The sequence below is a fragment of the Vombatus ursinus genome, unplaced genomic scaffold (genome assembly GCF_900497805.2).
Source record: "Vombatus ursinus unplaced genomic scaffold, bare-nosed wombat genome assembly UNPS02014810.1, whole genome shotgun sequence".
Lineage (NCBI taxonomy): Eukaryota > Metazoa > Chordata > Mammalia > Diprotodontia > Vombatidae > Vombatus > Vombatus ursinus.
The window spans coordinates 50,500,685-50,521,029 of NW_020954588.1; the positions used below are offsets into that span (position 1 = coordinate 50,500,685).

At 48.1% G+C, this 20,345-nt stretch overlaps 1 protein-coding gene across 5 annotated transcripts in view; it reads right to left on the bottom strand.

The window, feature by feature from the left end:
* Positions 1–20,345, bottom strand: part of LOC114053193 (mannan-binding lectin serine protease 1-like) — a 97,704-nt gene that overhangs the window by 47,365 nt on the left and 29,994 nt on the right. For all 5 annotated transcript variants that reach the window (XM_027876098.1, XM_027876097.1, XM_027876099.1 and 2 more), the window contains exons 3-6: positions 11,489–11,666; positions 11,185–11,316; positions 5,935–6,131; positions 3,442–3,589 (exon numbers count right to left, since the gene is read on the bottom strand). In XM_027876098.1, the coding sequence (XP_027731899.1) occupies positions 3,442–3,589; positions 5,935–6,131; positions 11,185–11,316; positions 11,489–11,666 (655 nt within the window). The remainder of the gene's footprint in view (positions 1–3,441; positions 3,590–5,934; positions 6,132–11,184; positions 11,317–11,488; positions 11,667–20,345) is intronic.

Sequence of the window (20,345 nt, forward strand, 5' to 3'; positions counted from 1 at the left end):
TGCCAGACACTGTGCTAGGGGCTGGGGACACATACAAAAGCGAGTTAGTCCCCGTCCTCTAGAAGCTTACTTTCTAGTAGAGGAATACCACACAAATAAGGGAGGGGTGGCCAGGGAAAGGAGTTTGGATCTGGGGAGTCATAGGGATGGTGAGTAGAGCCATAAGGGAGTAGATTAGCATGCCTTTTCTAGTAACAATGGCAGAACTGATTTAACTATACTGTCCAGAGTAAGAGCAAAAGATGAAAGGAGCGGGGGGAGAGTTTGAATAGTGCCAGGGGAGATGGCCAAGATATCCATTGTGGAGTAACCAATGGGATCTTGGTAGATCCCTGGATAGGATGTGAAGTGTGGTCTGGGGCTAATCAGTTATACTGAGTTAAATGAGCTTGCACTAACTCTCACCCATAGATCTATGACCCCAGGTCACAATAACCAGTGATATATTGGGATGTTGGCTGAGGATTTACTCAATTCCTGCATGTCCCAGACTCAACTTGAAATTTCCTCTTATCTCCTCTCATATCACTCAGAAGTTGATGACAGCGACACTGAACCATGTCTTGAGAATTTGATTTTATTCCATTTTGCTCCAATTCAGTTTTTAAAGGCATTTATGGACAGCTTTATCATGTGCCAGATTCTGTGCTAAGCACTTGGGAGACAAATAAAAAACAAAAAAAAAGAGTTCTTGCTCTTAAGGTATTTACATTCTCTTGGAAGGGATATACACACTCTTTAAACAGATAAGTAGGCAAATAACCTGAGAGGCAGTGTGGCATAGTGGATAGTGGGTCAATTCCATAGTCAAGAAGATCTGAGTTTAAGTCTTGTCTCTGTTACATACACATGGGTCTGGAAGAAGGGAAGGTTGTTGGGTGTAGGGAAGATAATGAGCTCTGTCTTTAACATGTTGAGGTTAAGGTGCCTATGGGCCATCTAGGTGGAGATGTCCAGCTTGTAGCTGGTGAAATAGGACCGGAGCTCAGGAGAGAGATTAGGATGTGCCATACAGATCTGGGAGTCATCTGCATAGAAATGGTAATTGAACCCATGGGAGCTGATGAAATCACCAAGAAAGAGTATGTTGAGGGAGAAGAAAAGACCAAAGGCAGAGCCTTGGGAGACACCCATGACTGTTGGGGGAAATGTCTATCCCTGCTCTGCTCCTATACAAAGGCTTGAGCAAGACATGCTGTGCATCTGAAGACCCTCACCTAGAGCCTTCTTCTTGTGTTGCATTACTAGGGGCTGCAGGAAGAGGAGGAAGATGCCTGTTTTATGTGGCACCTCTTGTTGCTGATTGGCTAAGCTGTCCATCAGCACCAGGACAGTCACCAGTGTCCCTGGTATGGTAATCAATCAAAATTATCTCTAACTTGACGTAGTTCAGCTAGCCAGTGACATTGATGAGCACAGCAAGAGTCTCCCTTCCTCTTCCACATTTTAAAGTGTCCTGTAACAATCTCTGGGGATTTTTTATTAGAAAATATCTATATGTGACTCTGGCATCAATGGAGGCAGATGGGGCACACATATGGGAGGTAAAGTCTTCTATGTTACACCTTTGCCTTCCTTTTGGAATTTACCTTGCATATGTTTGTTACTAAATGTTCTATTTACATTTTATGTTCCTCCAATAGAATGTTCATAAGAACCTTCATAAGAGTAGGGACTGTTTCAGTTTTATCTTTACGTGCCCAAGACCAAGAAGAGTGCTTGACACAAAGTGATTACTTCGTAGATACTTGTTGATGGACTGATGAATGGATACATGACAATTCAAAAGAAATACTTTTTCCGTTTTTATCCTGTTTTATCCAGGGCTTACTTACCCGGCACAGAGTTATCATCATTATCACCACGACCACTACCACCACCACCATCAACACCACCATCACCACCTCCATCATCTGGTACAGAGGACATTTAATAAATTCTAAATTGAATTAAAATGTATTGATACTGAAATATGGAAACAAGCCAGAAGAGGCTAGACTTTCTCATGTCTCTCCACCCCTTCTTCCTGGAGTAGCTCCATACTTGAATAAATGGCTCAGAATGTCCTGGAATGGGCAATTCATTCCAGGTTCTAGCCAGCATGAAGCCAGCTTTTGAAAGCTGGGAAATGAGGTCAAGTTTGCTGGACCATCCAGTCCTATGGCATCCCAACCCATGCCAACCCCAGGACTGGGGTTTCTGATCTAAGATGGTCAATAGTTGTGTAAATTCTCTGAGTAAAACACATTCTTATCCCCAGGACTGCGGTGAGGTGGAACTCTGTGAAATCATGGGATGTTGGAGCTTGGAAAAGACCTCAGAGATAATGGAGTTTGGTTTACTCATTTTGCCAAGGAGGAAACTGGGCCCCAGAAAGGGAAAGTAACTTTCCCAAAGTCAGTCAATCAGTCAATAATCATTGATTAGGCAGCTGCTATGTGCCAGGAACTGTGCTAATTGCTGGAGATAGAAAGACCAAAGAAATTCCTGCTCTTGAGGAGCTCACAATCGAATGTGGGAGACTGTGCAAATAACTATGTACATACAAGTCATATACTGCATAAAAAGGAAATAAACAGAGGGAAGGCACTATAATTAAGAGGGATTGGGAAAGGCTTCTAGTAGAAGGTGAGATTTTGTCTGGGACTTGAAGGAAGCCAAGAGAGAGATACAGAGTGAGAACATTCTAGGCATGAGGGACAGCTAGAGAGAATGCCTAGAGCTTGGAGCCTGGAGCCTGGAGCCTGGAGTATCTTGTTTGAGGAATAGCATGGGGGCCAGTGGCATTGCATCAAAGGGGTGTGTGTGTGTGTGTGTGTGTGTGTGTGTGTGTGTGTGTGTGTATGTGTGTGTGCATGAGTCTCAGATGGAAGAAGAAAGGAAAGGTGAGAGGACAGATTAGGAAGGGCTTTGAACGTCAAACACAGGATTTTATATTTGATCCTGGAAGAGAAAAAGAGTCATAGGAGTTTACTGAGTAGGGTGGTTATGAAAATCCCTTTGGAGGCTGAAGGGAGGATGGATTGGAGTTGGGAGAGAGGTGAGGCAGGCAGACCTCCCACCAGGACATTGGAGTAATCCAGGCACAAGGTCATGAGGGCCTGCACTGGGGTGCCAGTGTCAGAGGAGAGAAGGGGGAAGATTGGAGAGATGTTAGGAAGATAAAATTGATCAGATTTGGCAACAGATTGGATATGGGGGGTGAGGGATAGTGAGGAGTGGAGGATTACACCTCGGTTATGAGCCTGGGGGACCGAGGGATGGAGGTGCTCTTGACAGTGATAGGAAAGGCAGGCCCTTGGAAGGGCTTGGGGGTCACTCAGCCAGCAAGTGGCAGGGCTGGGATAAGAAGGCAGGGGTCCTGCCCCGGAGCCCCCTCAGGCTTTCTGCTCCGAGGGCTTTGAGAGGGAAAGGAAGGGCAATGAAGGAGGGCCTCGTTACCTGCAGATGTGTAGGAAAGCCTCCAGCCTCCATTCTCCCCTGAATTGTCACTGTGGAACAGAATCTGGACGCTGTTGCTCTGGGTGTCGATGCGCCCTGGGGATTTCTCTCCACAGTAAGGGCCAAACTCTTTCTGCCCAGCCTTAATCTGCTCAGGGACAAAGAGAGAGAAAGGGGGCAGGATTATGAGGGGGGCTGGTACCACGCTCAGAGCCCTTCTCTTGCTCTCTCAGGTTGAGTGGGGTTGGGATCTGGAGTCCTTCATCTGATGGATTTGACAAACATTCCTGTACTTGCCCCTCTCACATGTGAGCAGTGTGTTCAGTGCAGGGACACAAGGCAAAGTCTCTGACCTTGAGGGGGTGTTGGTGGTGGTGAGCTTTACAATATCTAGGCAGAGAAGCAGGAGCAAGCTAATTTGAGGAGGGAGAGAGGACCAACACCAGGGGCTGAGGAGGAGAGGGAGGTCAGCAGAGGCTTCACCAGCACCAGGATGAAGCCTGGAAGGAAGCCAAAGATGGAGGTGAGGAGGGAGTGCATTCCAGGTAGGGGGCTCAGCCTGGACAAAAGGACAGAAAGAAGCAGAGGATTCAGTGGGGAGTTCGGAGAGCACCCAGTAGTCAGCTCGGTTGGGTTGGAGAGTGAGTGAAGCAGAATGATATGAAGAAAGTCTAAAAAAGGTGAGTGGGAGCCAGCCTGAGAAGGGTTTTAAATGCCAAACTGAGGAGCTTGTACTTTATGCCAGAGGCAATAGAGAGCCATGAAAGGTACTTGAGTAGGACAGTGCCTTCCACCTATGAAAGCCAGACTTCCTTGCAACCATTTGGTTACATCTACATCCCTAAAAGGCAGGCATGTATTCCAGCCCTTACTGCAGGGAGGCAGAGGGGAGGCCACCAGGCTGTGTCTGGACAGGAGAGACTGCGCAGGCAGATAACAGATGAGCTGAGGAAGAGCTAGTCTGAAGAGATCACTCCTTCCTAAGCTCCCTGAGGCATGTGGACGCCATAACTTCAAGGCAGGCTTGGGGATTAAGCCCATGCTTACTTAATCTGGGCTTCTAACAGATTCCCCCGGGATTCCTTGGCCAGGCTGTTCTGCTTTCTGGACCTGCTCTGGTTGCTGTCATTACAGAATCAGAGATTTAGAGCAGAATGGGATCCCAGCAAGTACCTAGTCCACCCCTCTCATTTTACATATTAGGAAACCGAGGCCCAGAAAAGTTAGATGACTTGTCCAAGGTCACACAGGTAGCAACAGAGCCAGGATGTGATCCCAGGTCTCTTCATTCTGGAGAGAGAGCTCTTTCCACTGTACCGTGATGCCCTCTTTGTGCACATCACAAGACTCCTGACACCCTTCTGTGTCTTGCCCAAAGAATGGGTCATATTACAATCTCCATTTTCCAGAAGCTTAGCTAAAATATGGGGTGTCTCAGGTCAACAGGGAACCCAATGGTTCCAGCTGTGGATTGGCCACAGATTCCCAGAAGGACATTGAAGCCAGAATTCAACTGTCCTCTTTCATAAGGTGACTGGACTGGGAAAATCATGCTGTGGAAATCAACAATCCATTGGGCATGAGGGCATTGCTGCTAGGACTTTCCTCCAGGGCATGGACTCACAGGCATTCCCCCAGGGATGGTGATGGGTTTCCATGAGCTACCTTTTTTGTGGCCCAGTTCCCTCTGTGACTCATCAGCTCCCCACCGGGAAGTCCCTTTGCCTCTCCTGGCCTTCGTTTCCTCATCTGTAAAATGAGAGCCCTGGACTGCTTTAGGATTTCTCTGGGGCTTTCCACCATGCCTTCCTTTTCCAAGAAACTCATCACTGGAATCTCATAATCCTGCAAGACTGAGTCAGCCTTGGTCCTCACTTCTCATCAGTCTTCTCTGCCCCTCTGGTTGGACCCTCAGAATGGAGGGCAAGGCCGTGGGCTCCAGGGACTCTGCTGAAAGAGGACGCTCAGCACAGCTACATGGCTTTTGGACTTCTTTGGACTCTATCACACCCCCGCACCAGGTACCTCCCCCTCCCCCTTCTCGGCTTCTTTTTTTTTTTTTGTAAGCTCCCTGAGGGCAGGGACTGTCTTTGTTTTTATTTGTACCTGTATTCCCAGCATCAGCACAAGATCTGGCACATAGTAGTTATTTAATAAATATTTATTGACTGATTAGATGATCTTTGAAGTCCCTTGCAGGTCTGAATCTATGAGCCTTTAGTCCCAGAGCACTGACCCACAGTGGGTCTGTGTCCACAGAACAGGATTTCTCCAGAGAGGCCTTAACTAGCTCTTATGGACACCCATCCCAGGACCCTGAGCCCTAAGCTGATATCACAAACATATCAGATGGGATGGGACTTGCCCAAGGTCACACAGCTAGTCATGGTCAGGCTGGGAATCACACCCAGATCCAGGCTGCTCCCCCTTAGTGTTGCCTGAGCATCCATTCCCAGGTGTGTGGCTCTGACTCCTTCTCCCGGCCGTTCTCACCTTGACGTAGTCATAGGGGCAGGACACCTCGGGGTGGTCTTCGACATCAAAGCTTTCCTCAAACTGGAGAGTGATGACAAAACCATCCTCCAGTTCAATTCTGTAGAGACAGTCTGAGCTCTTGGGGTACGGGCCAGGGAAGTCGGCGCTGCTGATCACTCCCGTCCTCTGGGTGAAGAGGTTGTCACTGCACTCCACTGTTCAAACACACCCACATACACATGAGCCACACACCATATGAGACAGGTCTGAGCAGCTCCAGTCCCTCCCATCCCCCCATGCCCACTGGCAGCTTCCTTGGTATGTGAACGACCGTAAGAGAGAGAGGCAAGAAGAGCATATCTGACATCTGAGCAGAGCTTCCCAGAGTCCAAAGTCATCTCACCTAGGGTTCCCAATGATTCTTTGGGCAGGCAGGGCAGAGAAAGGCTAGGGTCACTTTGAAGGGACTTGCCCAGATGACTCAGGAAGTGTTGGAGGTGGGCTAGAATCTATACTGATCTGTCTGACATCTATACTCACAGGAAAACTGAAGCTTATTGAGGGAGGGGATCATGACTCATTTTTGTCTATACCCCCAGCTCTTAGCTGGGGTCCAAGAGGGGCTTTGTAGGGGCTTGTTGGACTGGCTTCAACTGAGTGTATGGAGAACAGATGCTCAGCTGGGGTCACCAAAGACCCATGAAGCATTGGAGGCACTGAGGAAGATCCATTAATCACCAAGGTCCCTACCCTTGAGAAGCTTATAATCCAATGGGGAAATGAGATACAACACGCTGAGTGCATAATATCCAGAGTTTATATGTACTTCTAAGGTTAGCAAAGCATTTTATACATTCTATTACATCATTTAATCCTCACAGCAACCCTGGGGAGGTAGGTGCTATTATTATCCCCATATTACAGATTGAAGAAACTGAGGTTAAGTGACTGATTCAAGGTCACACAATTATTAAATGCCCGAGGCTGTATTTGAACGTAGGTCTTTCTGACTCTGGGTCCAGCACTCTAGCCACCGTGGCATCACCTGACTCCTTCTGTGGTGGGTACATGGTTCTCTGAAGTCAGGGACCCCAGATCTGGAGCTGGAAGGGATCTTATCTGGTCCACTCCCCTCATTTTACAGCTGAAGAAAGTAAGCCCCTGGAGGTGAAGGCTCAAGGTCACGTAGCTGGTAAAGGGTAAAGCTGGGAGTTGAACCCAGGATCTCTACCTTCAAATCCAGAGAATGTGAAGGGGGTCTGACAGCACTTTTAGAGCTTTCTTTCTTGGCCAGGAAACCTTGTCCTATCATATGCCCAAGATCGAGATCCTCAATGAAAATCAGAAGGTTCCCCCCTCCTCCATGCAGCCTACTCAGACCACCTGGCCCATGGTCCTTCTCATCTGAACATCTGAATGGCACGGACTTTGTGCTTCATGCGAAATAGTCACACATTGATGTGATTTGGTGGCACTTCTGTTCTCTGTCCTACTGTGTCCCTGTCTAGGCTGGACTCTCCCTGAGGGTAAGGACCCTGTCTTTTATTCCTTTGGGGGCTCAGTGCTTGGCATGGTGGCTAAAAATAGCAGGTGTTCCCAAAAATGTTTGCTGAATGAAGGGAAAAAAACCCTCCTCAATTCTTTGAGAAGACACCTACTCATGAACTTGCCTGCCGCATTTTCTAACTCCTCACTGCAAATATAATTAGAGAAAGCTGAGGAGCTGAGTGAAGGCTTTGTTTAGTCCTGTAGCTATAAGCAAAGCTGTGGTTTCCTTGGTTAACCCTCCCTAAGTCCTACTGGTGAGCTCACTCATGTTTTCTTTCCTTGCCACTGCTCTCCCTTTTGAACAATCCCCAGCGGCTCCTTGGCCACTTCAGTGCTTGGCAAGGGGCTGCCTGGTCTGTGCCTTTGCCAGTGGGCAATGCCAGGGCTCCAGCTGGCACTGGAGGTTCTGTCTATCCAAGAGAAAGTTGGCAATGTGCTCTATTATTTGAGAGACTGGTACCTGGGTGGCCAGTGGATTCCCCCAGGGACCCATGCCCTTCCTCCCCCTCTGTGGGTGAGCTTGTTGAAGTGAGTGCCACCTGCCAAGTTCAGAGGAGGGACTCATTGGAAGGCACCTATCCCTATCTTGGGGTGGGCATCCACTGGCACCCAAGTGCAGAAGTCCTATTTTTCTGATGGACAAAATGCAGTATTTTGGTGCCAGGGGATTGAGATGGGTTTCTTTTTTAACTCAAACAATCAACAATCCTTTATCAGGTGCTTACTGTGTCCTGAGTATTATTCTAGGCACCAGAGGCACAAAGACAAAAACTGAACAGCCCCTGCCCTCAAGGTGCTTACATTCTATCTGGGGGAAGCTGGACAACATAGCTAATGTTTACACAGAGCTGTAAGGTTTGCAAAGCACCTTATATGTATCATCTCATCTGATCCTCGAACAAGTAGGTGGCACTGTTATGTCCATTTTACAGATGGGGAAACTGAGACTGAGAGAAATTCACTGACTTGCTCAGGTATCCAGGTTGAAATATCCACAAAGTAACACTGGTTCTCAGGTGAGAAACTAAGGCTGGATATGTAGATCTGGGAATCAGATGTGTGGACATGAGAGTTGAGGCAATGAGAGCTGATGAGGTCATCAAGAAAGGGAAGAGGACCCAGGACGGAACTTAGTTACTCAGTAACTCAGTGACTGAGGGAGTCATGGGTGAAGATCCAGCAAAAGAGATTGGGAAAAAACAGTCAGAGAGGCAGGAGGAGATCCAGTAGAGAGACATTTCAGAAAAACTGAGAGGCAGCTAGGTGGCACAGTGGATAGACCACTGGCCCTGGAGTCAGGAGGACCTGAGTTCAAATCCAGCCTCAGACACTTGACACTTACTAGCTGTGTGACCTTGGGCAAGTCACTTAACCCCATTGCCTAGCAAAAAACAAAACAAAATAAAAAACCCCCCAAAACCTAGGGAGATGAGAGAATCTGGGAGGAGCTGGTGATCATCAGTGTCAAAGGATGCAGAAAGGCCAAAAAGGAAATGGAGAAGGTGTCACGGTGCAGGGAAAAGAGTAGCTAAGCGCCAGTGACACCCCAAAAGGGCAAAAACCTTCCCTGCCCTTGAGGAGCTCATATTTCAGGTAGGAGAGGGGAAACATGGCCAACAGACGAGAATGCAGGGGGGTCAGCTCTGGGGGTGACTTCTAGTGGTTCCACATAGGACCAATGACCACAATGGCAGGCATTGCTGCAGCACTACAGAGGTTCCCCAGTACTTTACATATGTCGTCTCATTCGAGTCTTATGAGAACCATATGAGGTTGGTACTATTATTATCCCCTCCATTTTATGGAGGATGAAACTGAGGCACAGAGATGTTCAGTGACTTTCCCAGGGTTACACGGCTACTAATTGCCTGAGGCAAGATTTGAACTCAGATCTTCTGACTTCCAGGCCCAGCCCTTTATCACCTGTGCTACCTATTTGCTGATATACTGAAGTACCTTATTCATGTAAGTTTTGGCAATGACCCAGTGGGACTGAGTGGGTCAGGACACCCTCGAACACAAAGCACCCCTATATTCAGTCCCTAGCAAGATTCCACATCTCCTCCCCAAGAGCTCAGGATTTTTTCTTTCAAAGCCTGTTGTTATACGTTTCAAGGTCTTTCCCCATTCATTTCCTGTGGGAGACACATCTAATTTTTTTTTTTAGCTCAACATTGAAAGCTGTTTGGAATCTAGCACAGTACCTGGAACATAGTAGGTGCTTCATAAATGTTTATTGAACAAATGACTGAATAGAATCCAAGGGCCATGGGTCATTACAGCTAGAAAGGACTTTAGAATTCATCCAGTCCAAGACCTCATTGTACAGACATTTGAGATCTTGATGTAAACCAGAGAGCCTGAGAGGCCTCAGAGGGGACTCTGCATATTAAATGCTTTTTAAATGTGAGCCACTTACTGCTTTAATCTCCCAAAGCTAGGAAGCCTCAGGGCTGGGATTTGAACCCATACTTCCGGACTCTGAGTCAAGCCACTTTCTCCACTGCACCATATGGTACATGGATGATTAAATTACAGGCATAAGGTGGTGGATGTAACTGATGCTTCAGGTCATCTGAATAGAATGCTAATTTTTAGCATTGTGAACCTGCTTTCTCATTCTTGGCAAGCCAGGACTTAGCTTTAGGCAGCCCTGGCATCGTGAGCATCATCATTCCTGACCCCTCCCCCCAGCACTGGAAGAAATGTCCCAGAATGTTCCAGGGCTCTCTCTTGGGCACTTGGCCTCAGGTTCATTCTTCTGACCTGTCTCTTGCACTCAATTCAATTCAGCAAGAATTAATAAGTACCTACTATGTGCCAGGCACTGTGCTGGGTCTTTGAGAGACAAAGACAAGCCTGAATCAGCCCTTGACCTTAGGAAACTTCTATTTTACAGAAGAAATGCAACATGTACCCAGATAAGTAAGTGAGAACTATATGCATGTTAAATGCCAAGTGATTTCAGAGTAGGGACTGCACTCTTGACCAGGGCTGGGAAGAGATCAGGAGAGACATCCTATAAGGAGATGGCACCTGAGGTGAGTTTTCCAGGGTGCTAGGGATTCCAAGACGTGGAGGTGAGAATGGAGATTATTTCAGGACATAAATGCTGTGCAAAGGCTCAGAGGTGGGAGATAGAGCTTTCAGTCCCACAGAGTGATAGTAATTAGACCTGTCATCTGAAACATAACTCGTGTAAGAGGGAGCCATATGAATTCAGTCTGGAAAGGGAGGCTGGAATCCGGTTGTAAAGGTCCTTATCTTATGGCTATTCCCAACAGCTTTTCAACCTCAACCAAATCAGGAAGCTTTTTCTGAGCCTCAGTTTCCTCATCTCTAAAATGAGGAAGGACCCTCCCCCCTTCTGTTTTGGCAATGATGGTGGCAGTGGAATGGAAAAGGGGAGAGAGGGTGCTAAGAATCACTTAGCTCTTAGATCATCCATGAACATTAACAGTTGGTTTTCTAAATGTAAGACCAATCCTTGTCTGGTGACCAGTAAGTGGAAGTGTCACTGGAAGAGTAGAATGTAATGAGTAATGATAGATAAATGGATGGAGCATTTATTAAGCACCTACTGTGTTAGTTCTGGGGATTCCACCCTCCCCCATCCTGCCCACTCATATTGGGTTGTATAATTAGGACAAATTCAGGGGTGGCTGCTCGAAATGGAACCTTCTAGGTTGGGGGAGGGGCAGAGATGCTGGTCTCTCTTACCTCTGCAGGTCCTGTTGTCTGTATGGAGGATGTAGCCAATGCGGCAGGAGCAGTAATAGCCTCCAATGTAGTTATGGCAGTAGTGATCGCAGGCCAGCTCCTCGTCACTCTTCTCTGTACACTCGTCCACATCTGGGGGAGGGGGAAGATGGAGGGGGATGAATCAGCTGTGAAGGAGGAGCAGGTGGGGGCCAGTAAAGCAGACAGAGGTAACCAGCCTCCAGAAGCACACTGTACTCTAAGAGGAGAGGGGAGTGAATGAGACAGCTTCAGGAAATCACACAGCCCCCATGCCTTGACTTACCCACAGCCATGTAATGGGCGTCAAAGCCGGTGAAGCGTTCCTCATTGGAGAAATCTGATCGGAAAGTGAGGGCCATGAAGGGGCCTGGGGAGAGGACCACCTGCTGGCCGGGGGCTTGTTCTGTGTCTGTGGTCTCCCTCCCACAGAAGAGAGCCAGCACCTGGTCCTCGGCTTCTACCTAAAGGAGAGGCAGGAAAAAAGAGCAGGTCAGCCTCGACCACAGACTTGGATCTAGAACCCTTCATGGCCCTGGAACACTTTCCCTTCAGCTACTCTGGGAGGTTAGTAGCGTGAATATGACATAGACCTTTTACAGATGAGGAAACTGAAGCTCTGGGAAAACCCCCAACACCATATAACATCTCAACCTAAATCCTTTAATGTTTGCCAGACACATTCTATCCATTAGCTCATTAGAGTCTCACAATGGCCCTTTGACTCTAGGGACTATTATTATATCCATTATACAGATTATGAGACTGAGTCTCAGAGATACAGTGAATGGTCTAGGGGTTATCATCACTTATAGCTTGCAAGAACCTGAATTAAGCATTCCAAACTCTAGGACCAGGGTCTTGTCTATTGACTGTGCCTTGGAGGTGATGTCATATGGCTAGGGATGTGAAGGATTGGGACGGATAGAAGAGTCTGGGATGTTAGGATTTTGAGAATGAGTCTATTCAGGATGCTGGCAGCATTGTAGGACGACTGAGGCTGTTAAAGAATCTGCACATAGTTCCACAGACTAGGAGCAGATGACTGGGTGGTTCAGTGGCTAGAGTTCTGGGCTTGGCGTCAATAAGACCTGAGCTCAGATCCTGCTCCAGACACTAGCTGTGTGACCCTGAGCAACTCACTTGTATTTCATTTTCCTCATCTGTAAAATGGAGACAATAATACCACCTCTCTCTCAGGTCCTAATAGAATAACAGTCAAGGTGCTTTGCAAATCTGAAAAGGGTTTTTAAGTGCCAGCTCTTAGTATTCCCCTCAAAGAAGGGATTCTTCATGCAAAGGAGGTGTCTACAGTTTTATAGGAAAGTGGTCTTTTTTAACAGGCAGTCTGCAAATGCAAAGGACCTACTATTCGATTTAATACGACACAGTACAAGTTTACCAAGTGCCTACTATGTGCTAGGCTGGTTACTGGGGTTAGAAGACAAAACCAGAGTCCCTGCCATCAAGAAACTGACTTTCTACTGAGGCAGACCCAGCATGTGCACAGATAAGTAGATATGCAATGTATGTGTAGGAATGGGGTGGGAGGCACCAACAACTGAGGGAAATAGGAAATGTCTCATGTTGGAGGTGACCCAAGCTGAACCTTGAAGATAACCGGGGGTCCAAGGGGCAGAGGAAAGGAGGAGGGTGCCCAAGAATGGGGCACAGCCTGTGCAAAGGTGCAGAGGTGGGAGATGGGATGTTTGTAGGAAAAGCACGGAGGCCAGTTCAAAGGATGAGTGAGTGGGCCTTGTAGACTGGACCCAGATCATGAAAGAGCTTCCATTTTGTGTCAAGGCAATAGGAAGATATGGAAGGTACCTGATCAGAAAGGGGAGCGACATGATCACACTGTGCTTTAGGCATGTTGTTTTGATGGCTGTGTATGGGAAGGATGGATTGGATAGGGGAGAGACTTGGGATGAGAGACCCTTTAGGAGCCTTAGTAGTTCAGGCATGTGGTGATGAGGGTCTGAACCCAATGGTGGCTGTGTGGTGGACCTTAAAGGGAGAGATGTTGTGGTGGCAGAACTGATGATTGGATTGTCGATGGATTGGATATGGGGCAGGGAGTGGTGTGAGGGAGAGAGAAGAGTCCAGGATGATTCCAAGATTCAAGTTTGAGGGACAGGAGAATGGTGGTGCCCTTGACAGAAACAGAGAAATCTGGATCCTTACTTGGCAGTCCTTACAGAAAGAGTCTTCCTGCACGTCTGGGTTACAGGCTGAGGGTGGAAACCTGCCCTTGACAGATGGATGTACCTCCTTAGGAGCAGCCAGAAGGGCTCTGCGTGAGATCTGAGGACCCTATAAATCATTAGCTCAGGCTTCAGCTAAGTAGAATAAACAAACCGGGGGGCAAACCGGAGTGAATCCAGCTGCCTTGATTTGCCTTTCCAAGAAACCAAAGCCAAGTTTGAAATGTTTGCAAGAAGGGGATCTCAGGATTTAGAGTGGCTTAGAGATCACTTGGTCCAGCCCGGTGATTTATGAAAAAGGACCGGAGGCTCAAGATGATATAGGAGCTGTCCAAGCCAACACAGGTCATCTCCTGAGTACCTTCTTGTGGACACAGGGCTCTGTTCTGTTTGCTTAGCTCAAGCCAGAATTGCTTAGATGACCAAACTCACGGAACATTGTAGCTGAAAGCTAGAAGGGAGAGAGCTCAGAGTCGAGACTCTGGGGTCGGGAGGGAGCTGGCCAACCTCGCTTTATAGAACAGGTTCTGACAAAGGAAATCACTTGCTTAAGGCCATGCAGCTCATTAGTCAGATCACTCTGTTTACTTAAAAACATCAGTTGGCCTTGCTACAGGGCTTTAAGGCTTGCCAGGTGCCTCGTCAGATGGCCTCTTTCTTTGTGGCCAGTCTCTCAGCTGTGTAATTATGTCTTAGGTATGTTCCATATATGCTCCCCTTTCTTGAGCATCGGTTTCATAATAGATTAGTTTGCCACCCATTCTGTGACTTGTGTTCCCAGTCTATCCAGAAACTGCTCAGGGATTCTCAAAGAAGAAGCCATGGGGGTGCTAATGGCCAGTTAGGGACTCTCCATGATACCATACAGACATTGTCCTTTATGGGTGCTCCTGAGGATGTGGCATGGGTGGGCAGATAGGCCCGTGAGAATGTCCCAGATGGGGCTGCCCTGGAGGTGTTTGGTGCTTGCCAGGACAATGGCCCCAAAGTGCTGAGACCCAGGAGGTAGGAACATTCATTCCATGGCGCACCTTTGGATATGGTTTCAGGTCTTGCTGTGGCTAAGAAGTCCATGAGCTGGCAATGATTTTCCTGGGCTAAACCTCTGAAGCCATCACTGAGTTTGCAGGACTTCAGCCTTCCAGTCAGGTAGGACCTGTCAAAGCCTGCCCTCTGCTGGCATCCCCTCCAAGAACACAGGATCTCCCCCACTTCGTTGTCTGGGAGCGGGCTCGTGGAATCACAGGTCTGGAGCTAGAAGGGGCTGTAGAGAGGCCCTCCAAACTGCCCTCTCATTTTGCAGGCAAGGAAACGGAGGCTTAGAGAAATGAAATGACTTCTCCAAGGTTTTTTTTTGTAGTAAGTGGTGGAGCTGGGGATTTCAATCCAGGTCCTTTGACTTCCAAACCAGTGCTCTTGTAGCGTGCTGATATCTGCTGACCCCATTGACTGACCTACCCAACTGCCGGGACTTCCTGTCTGCCCCCAGGCAAGGACTACATCTGGAATCTTAATATAGGCCACGTGAGTGCCCATCAACCACCAGCAAATTAGCCAGGAGGCTTGTTTGAACACTTCTTTCAACGCAATGGTATGTTTTGTTTATTTAAGTGACAGTTGCTAGGTTTTCATTAGGGGTTCTCAGCAAGCCAAAACCGTGTTTAAAAACAATCCAACCTCCTTCCCCAAATTAATCCGGGGTGAGAAGAGGAGAGAGAGGTGGAGAGGAGAGGGAGAGAGGGACAGAAGGAGAGGAGAGAGCTCCATCTACAAAGAGGGGCTTCTTGAGAAGCTCCCCTCCCTGGGGGAATCCAATCCCCCAGCAGTTTGGACTCTGTGCTGGATCTTCTTCATAATGAAGGTGAGCACATCCCGAAGCCTCAGGGGATCAAGGGTCATGATCTGATCCACAGTGTGCCCTAATCTGTGGAATAATAAGCTGTGTCTCCAGAGCAAGCTAAATAAAACCTTTAAACCTTTTTTTCCTCCTTAAGAGTTCAAAGTAATTAATAAGAGATCACCAGCCATAGTTACCACATGTTGCACCTGTCAAGGAATCGTGTAGTTTACTCCTAGTGAGTCAATCTATTAGATGCCGACTGTGAGCCAGGCGCTCTGCTACAGAGTCCCCGCCCTTGAGAAGTTGGAAATAACACAGAGGAACTGGCTCAGATCCTGGCTTTGTCACCTGCGACATGTAGGACCTTAGACCTCAGTTTTCTCATTCCTGAAATAAGGGTGATGAACTAGTTGACCTCTGAGACCCCTTCCAGATCTACAGATGGGATCCTATGACCTCTCTGACCTTCAGTTTCCCTTTCTGTAAAAATGAGGAGGCTGGTCTAGATGCCTCTGAGGTGTCTTTCATGTCTGACTCTAGATCCCCAGAAGTGGCACATCCGACATGCGTGGGAAACACCCTGCCGGAATGGAACCTGTAAGATGAAATTCTACTCTGTGGAGTCGAATGCTTTTTCATAGTCAAAGAACAAGAAATCCGCCAGTATCTTGTACTCTGTGCCTGTCAGTCAATGGTGTGATTGTAAAGACACGTGATCTGCCTCCTGCTCAGAGGGTCCCGTCAGTACGGAAAAGAGGCGTTCTTCATCCACTTGGGTTGTCTCGTGTGATTGGTCAGGTTGAACTCCTCTGAGTGATTGTGGATCTCACCTAGGACATCTGCCTTGGAGATGCTGCCGGGCACAAGTACCGGGGATGAAGCCCTAGTTAAGGGGAAGGGACAGACTGGGCGCCATCTTGAACCTTCTGCGCTAGCATCACTGCTCCATTAGGGCAGATCGGTGATCTGGTGGAAACCTATGTGATTTTAACTCTTAAGGGCAGAAGAGGGATCTCTGCCTGGTGGAAGGGCATTGTGGGTCTGGACATCCCTCCTTCGCAGTGGACTGTCCGTGTGCCCAGAGGTACGTGGCTCCCTTTTGGGAAAGGCATCGGCCGGGCTAGAGCGGCCCTGGAAGTCTTATCTCCCTCCCATGGACCTGATCCCGGCGAGGACGTGGAACAGGGCCGGGCCTCCGGCAGTCACATAAACAAAGAGGTTGCTGGCCCCGTCAGGCTCTGCTGCCTCCTCTGTGAAGTGTATACTTTCCCTCAGATCATTTACAATCCCAGAGCAGCCTGGTAATTAAATGCTGACTCCTTGTTTGGAGAGCTTGCTCCAGGGGTCATTGAGTCAACATTTTCACTAGAGAAGCTTCCTCAGGCAGGGCGGTGTCAAACGTGGAAGCGAAACTCTCTCCAATACCCCCCCCCCCCAGGGGCTCCCCTGAGCTCTATGGGCCCCTCCCCCTTCACTTCCTGTTGCTGCTACTCTAACCCTCACTGAACGCTCGTCCAATGACCTCATTCTCCTGGGCCAGTCAGTGCCTGGATTCACCCAGGAATGCTTTCAATTCAGCCTTCTCTCCCAAGAGGCGGTCTTGCTGTTTCTGACACAGCTGGTGGTCAGCCTGGTATCATTGCCTTGCCCTGTGCTAGGCATGGGAATGTCAGAGGGGGATGCCACAGTCACTGAAGGCACCATCCCTGCCCTGAGATCATAATAGCCAACAAGCCAATCGGTCAACAAGCATCTATTAAAAAGTTCTATATATGCCAAGCAATGTGCTAAGTGCAGGGGATACAAAGAAAGGCAAAAAAGAGTTCCTGCCCTCAAGGGGCTTACATTCTAATGGAGGAGACCGCATGCAAATATGAGGCTCATGCAAACTATATCCTGGGGGGCGGGGGCGGTGCTATATAAAGGTCTCCTACAGAAGATGGGATTTTGAGCGGAGTATTTAAAAAAGTCAAGGAATCTACGAGGCAAAAGTTAGGGGTCAAAGCATCTCCGGCATGGGGGAAAGGCAGTGCAAAATCCTGCAGTGGGACATAAGCGTCAAGTGAGAGAAAGAGCAAAGAAAACAGAGTGAAGAAGTCAGATTGGAGTCCATAGAGGGGTGCAAGGAGGCAGCTAAATGGTCTCATAGTGCACAGAGTGCTGGACTTGGAATCAGGAAAGCTTATCTTCCTGAGTTCAGATATGGGGTCAGATATTTACTAGCTGTGTGATGCTGGGCAAGTCACTTCATCCTGTTTGCCTCAGTTTCCTCATTTGTCAAATGAGCTGGAGAAGGAAATGGCAAACCTCTCCAGCATCTTTGCCAAGAAAACCCAAATGGGGTCATGAGGAGAGTTCAACAAGCCTGAAATCAACAAGGATGGAGGGCATAAAGTATATGAAATGTTTATTGAATTCAGTTGAAAACTGGAAGGGTAGCAAAAGGGCCAGTTTGTAAAACCCTTTAAATACCAACAGAAGATTTTAGACGTGATCGTAGAGGTAATAGGGAGCCACTGTGGTTTATTAAATGAGGTGGTGGTGGAGGAAGGCATTATCAGACTATATTTTAGGAAAATCACCTTTGAGCAGAGTGGAGGATAGATTTGAGCTGGGAAAGATGTGACACGGAAAGACCTATGAGGAGGCTATTGCAATAGTCCAGGAGAGAGAGGATGAACGCCTCTTCCAGCATAATGGATATGTGAATGCAGAGAGGGGGATGAGAGATGTGGGGCAAGTAGAGATGATAAGTTTGGCAAATGACTGGATTTGGGAGGAGGTGATTGGGGTTCAGCAGGGTAAGAAATTGAAGATGGCACCAAATTGGCAAGCCTGATGACCAGGAGAATGGAGATGTCCTTGACACACTAACGGAGAAGTTTGGAAGACTTGAGGGTAGGGTTGGAATAATAGCAATAAACAGATGTAACATCATAATGTCTGTGAATGCTTTACATACGTTATCTCACGGGGCCCTTTCCATAACCCAGGAAAGTGCAGGCTTGTTATTTTTTTAAATCATCATTGCCATTTTACAGAAGAAGAAACTGAGACTCAGAAAGGTAAGATCATAAGATCGCAGGATCATGGCTTTAGAACTGGAAGGGCCTTTGTGGTCAGGTAGTCCAACCTCCTCATTTTACAGACTAGAAAACTGAGTCAGGGAGGGAAGTGATTTACCCAGGGGTCACACAGTCTGTGTGTGACAGGAGATTAGCACCAACACTTGGCTTTAACCACTCACCAGTGATTCTTATTTTTGGTCTCAGGATCCCGTTATCCTGTGAGAAATTGTTGAGGACGTCAAAGAGCTCTTGGTTGTGTGGTTTCTATCTATTGATAGTCACTGTATTATAAATTAAGCGTCTAAGTATTATTATGAAAATAGCTCTGACCTCCTGAAAAGGTCTTGGGGACCCTTCAGGGTCCTTGGACCACACTTTGAGAGTCATTGCACTGCAGCAGTCTACTTCTCTTGAAAGTATCCTGATCTAGGAGGGGGCAGCAGCACACATCTCCCCGAGGGACTGGGCGCTCTGGTCATCAGAGGACAACCTCCCTGCAGCCGCTGCCCAGCCCACACCGCAATGCTCTGCTTCTCGGCTTCCTGGAGCCATAGATCCCCAAAGTACTTCACAGCCCGGATCGAGGCAGATGCCCAGGGGTGAATTCAGTAGGATCCTGCCTGTTTTATATTTGTCTGGGCAGGGAGGCACTTCTGATTTTCACTCCCCAAGGGTGCACTCCCATCTCCTTTCCCAGCAGAGCAGACAAGTGTTCTTAAGGACCGCATACTTTGCATCTTCATTAGTCAGTGTGAGTGAGAAGTCACACCTTCAGTGTGAGCTCGCTGCTGGCTCAACACTTTCCAGGTGGCACAGGGCAGGATATCACTGATTCATTCCTAAGCTGTGCCTTCAGGATCCCTCCCTAAAATTGGAGTTTCATTGAGGTGGGGCTCCTCCACTTCAATTCCATCAGATGCCAAGCAGTAGGATACTTGCTCACAGAAATGCCCTTTCCCAGAGGGCAACTGGACATTTGCCCTGGGGCCTGGGAAAATACCTGAAAACTCTGCCTGGTGGCTGGACATTGTCAAGAGGGGTCAGGCATGGAACCAGGAAAGAAATGGGGAAGAGGGAGAGAGGGCAGGGTGGGGAAGGGGGTGGTGTCAGAAGGTGGAGAATAGCAGGAATCAGGATACAGGGCCAGAAGGGAGAGACCTAGATGGGGAGACCTCACCATAAAGTCCAGGCAGATGGCAGGAAGATGGCAGGCAGAGCCAGCAACCAGAATAGAGAGAGGAGCAGAGGCAAGTCAGTCAGGAGAATCAGGGAATCATGGACGTGGGGGGTTTCTCAGAAGCCCGTGAGCCCAGCCTGAACCTGACCAAGAATCCACTCTGCACCGTGCCAACCTCTGCATGAACACCACTTGTGAAGGGCAGCTTGCTACCTCCCACAGTCTGAGACACATTGGAGCAGCTCTGATTGCTGGGAAGTTTCTCCTGACATTCAGCCTAAAGCTTCCTCTTTGAACCCATCCCCCATTCTGTTCCCTACAGCAGAGCAGAACACATCTCAACTCTCTTCCTGACCAGCCCTTTACATGCTTAAGGACAGATCGCTATCATGCCCCCACTAAGTCTCGCGCTTTTCCAGTCAGTACATCCCCAGGTACATTCCCAGTACATCCTTGCATGCCACAGTCCCTAGGCCCTTCACTTCTACTTCTAAGGCAACTTCAAGGCTCCAGCCTCTTCAGCTTTTTCCGGTTAGAACTCAGACATCCACCCCGAGTACCTTGGGTCCAATGAACTTTTCCCTTATCTTATTCGATCTGAGGCCACCATGACACTGCCTGGCCATCTCCAAGACTGGCTTCCTGCATCTTCTCACTCACACTTTCCACTGAGTGTTCCATATGTGTTATCTTCTCCTATGAGAATGAGGGCAGGGACTGGTGTTCATCCTGTTTGCTCTTTTTCATATCCCCAGCTCTTAAGGAACAATGCCTGGGACAAAAGTAAGAGCTTAATAGATGTCTTTTTTCCTTCCTTCCTTCCTTCCTTCCTTCCTTCCTTCCTTCCTTCCTTC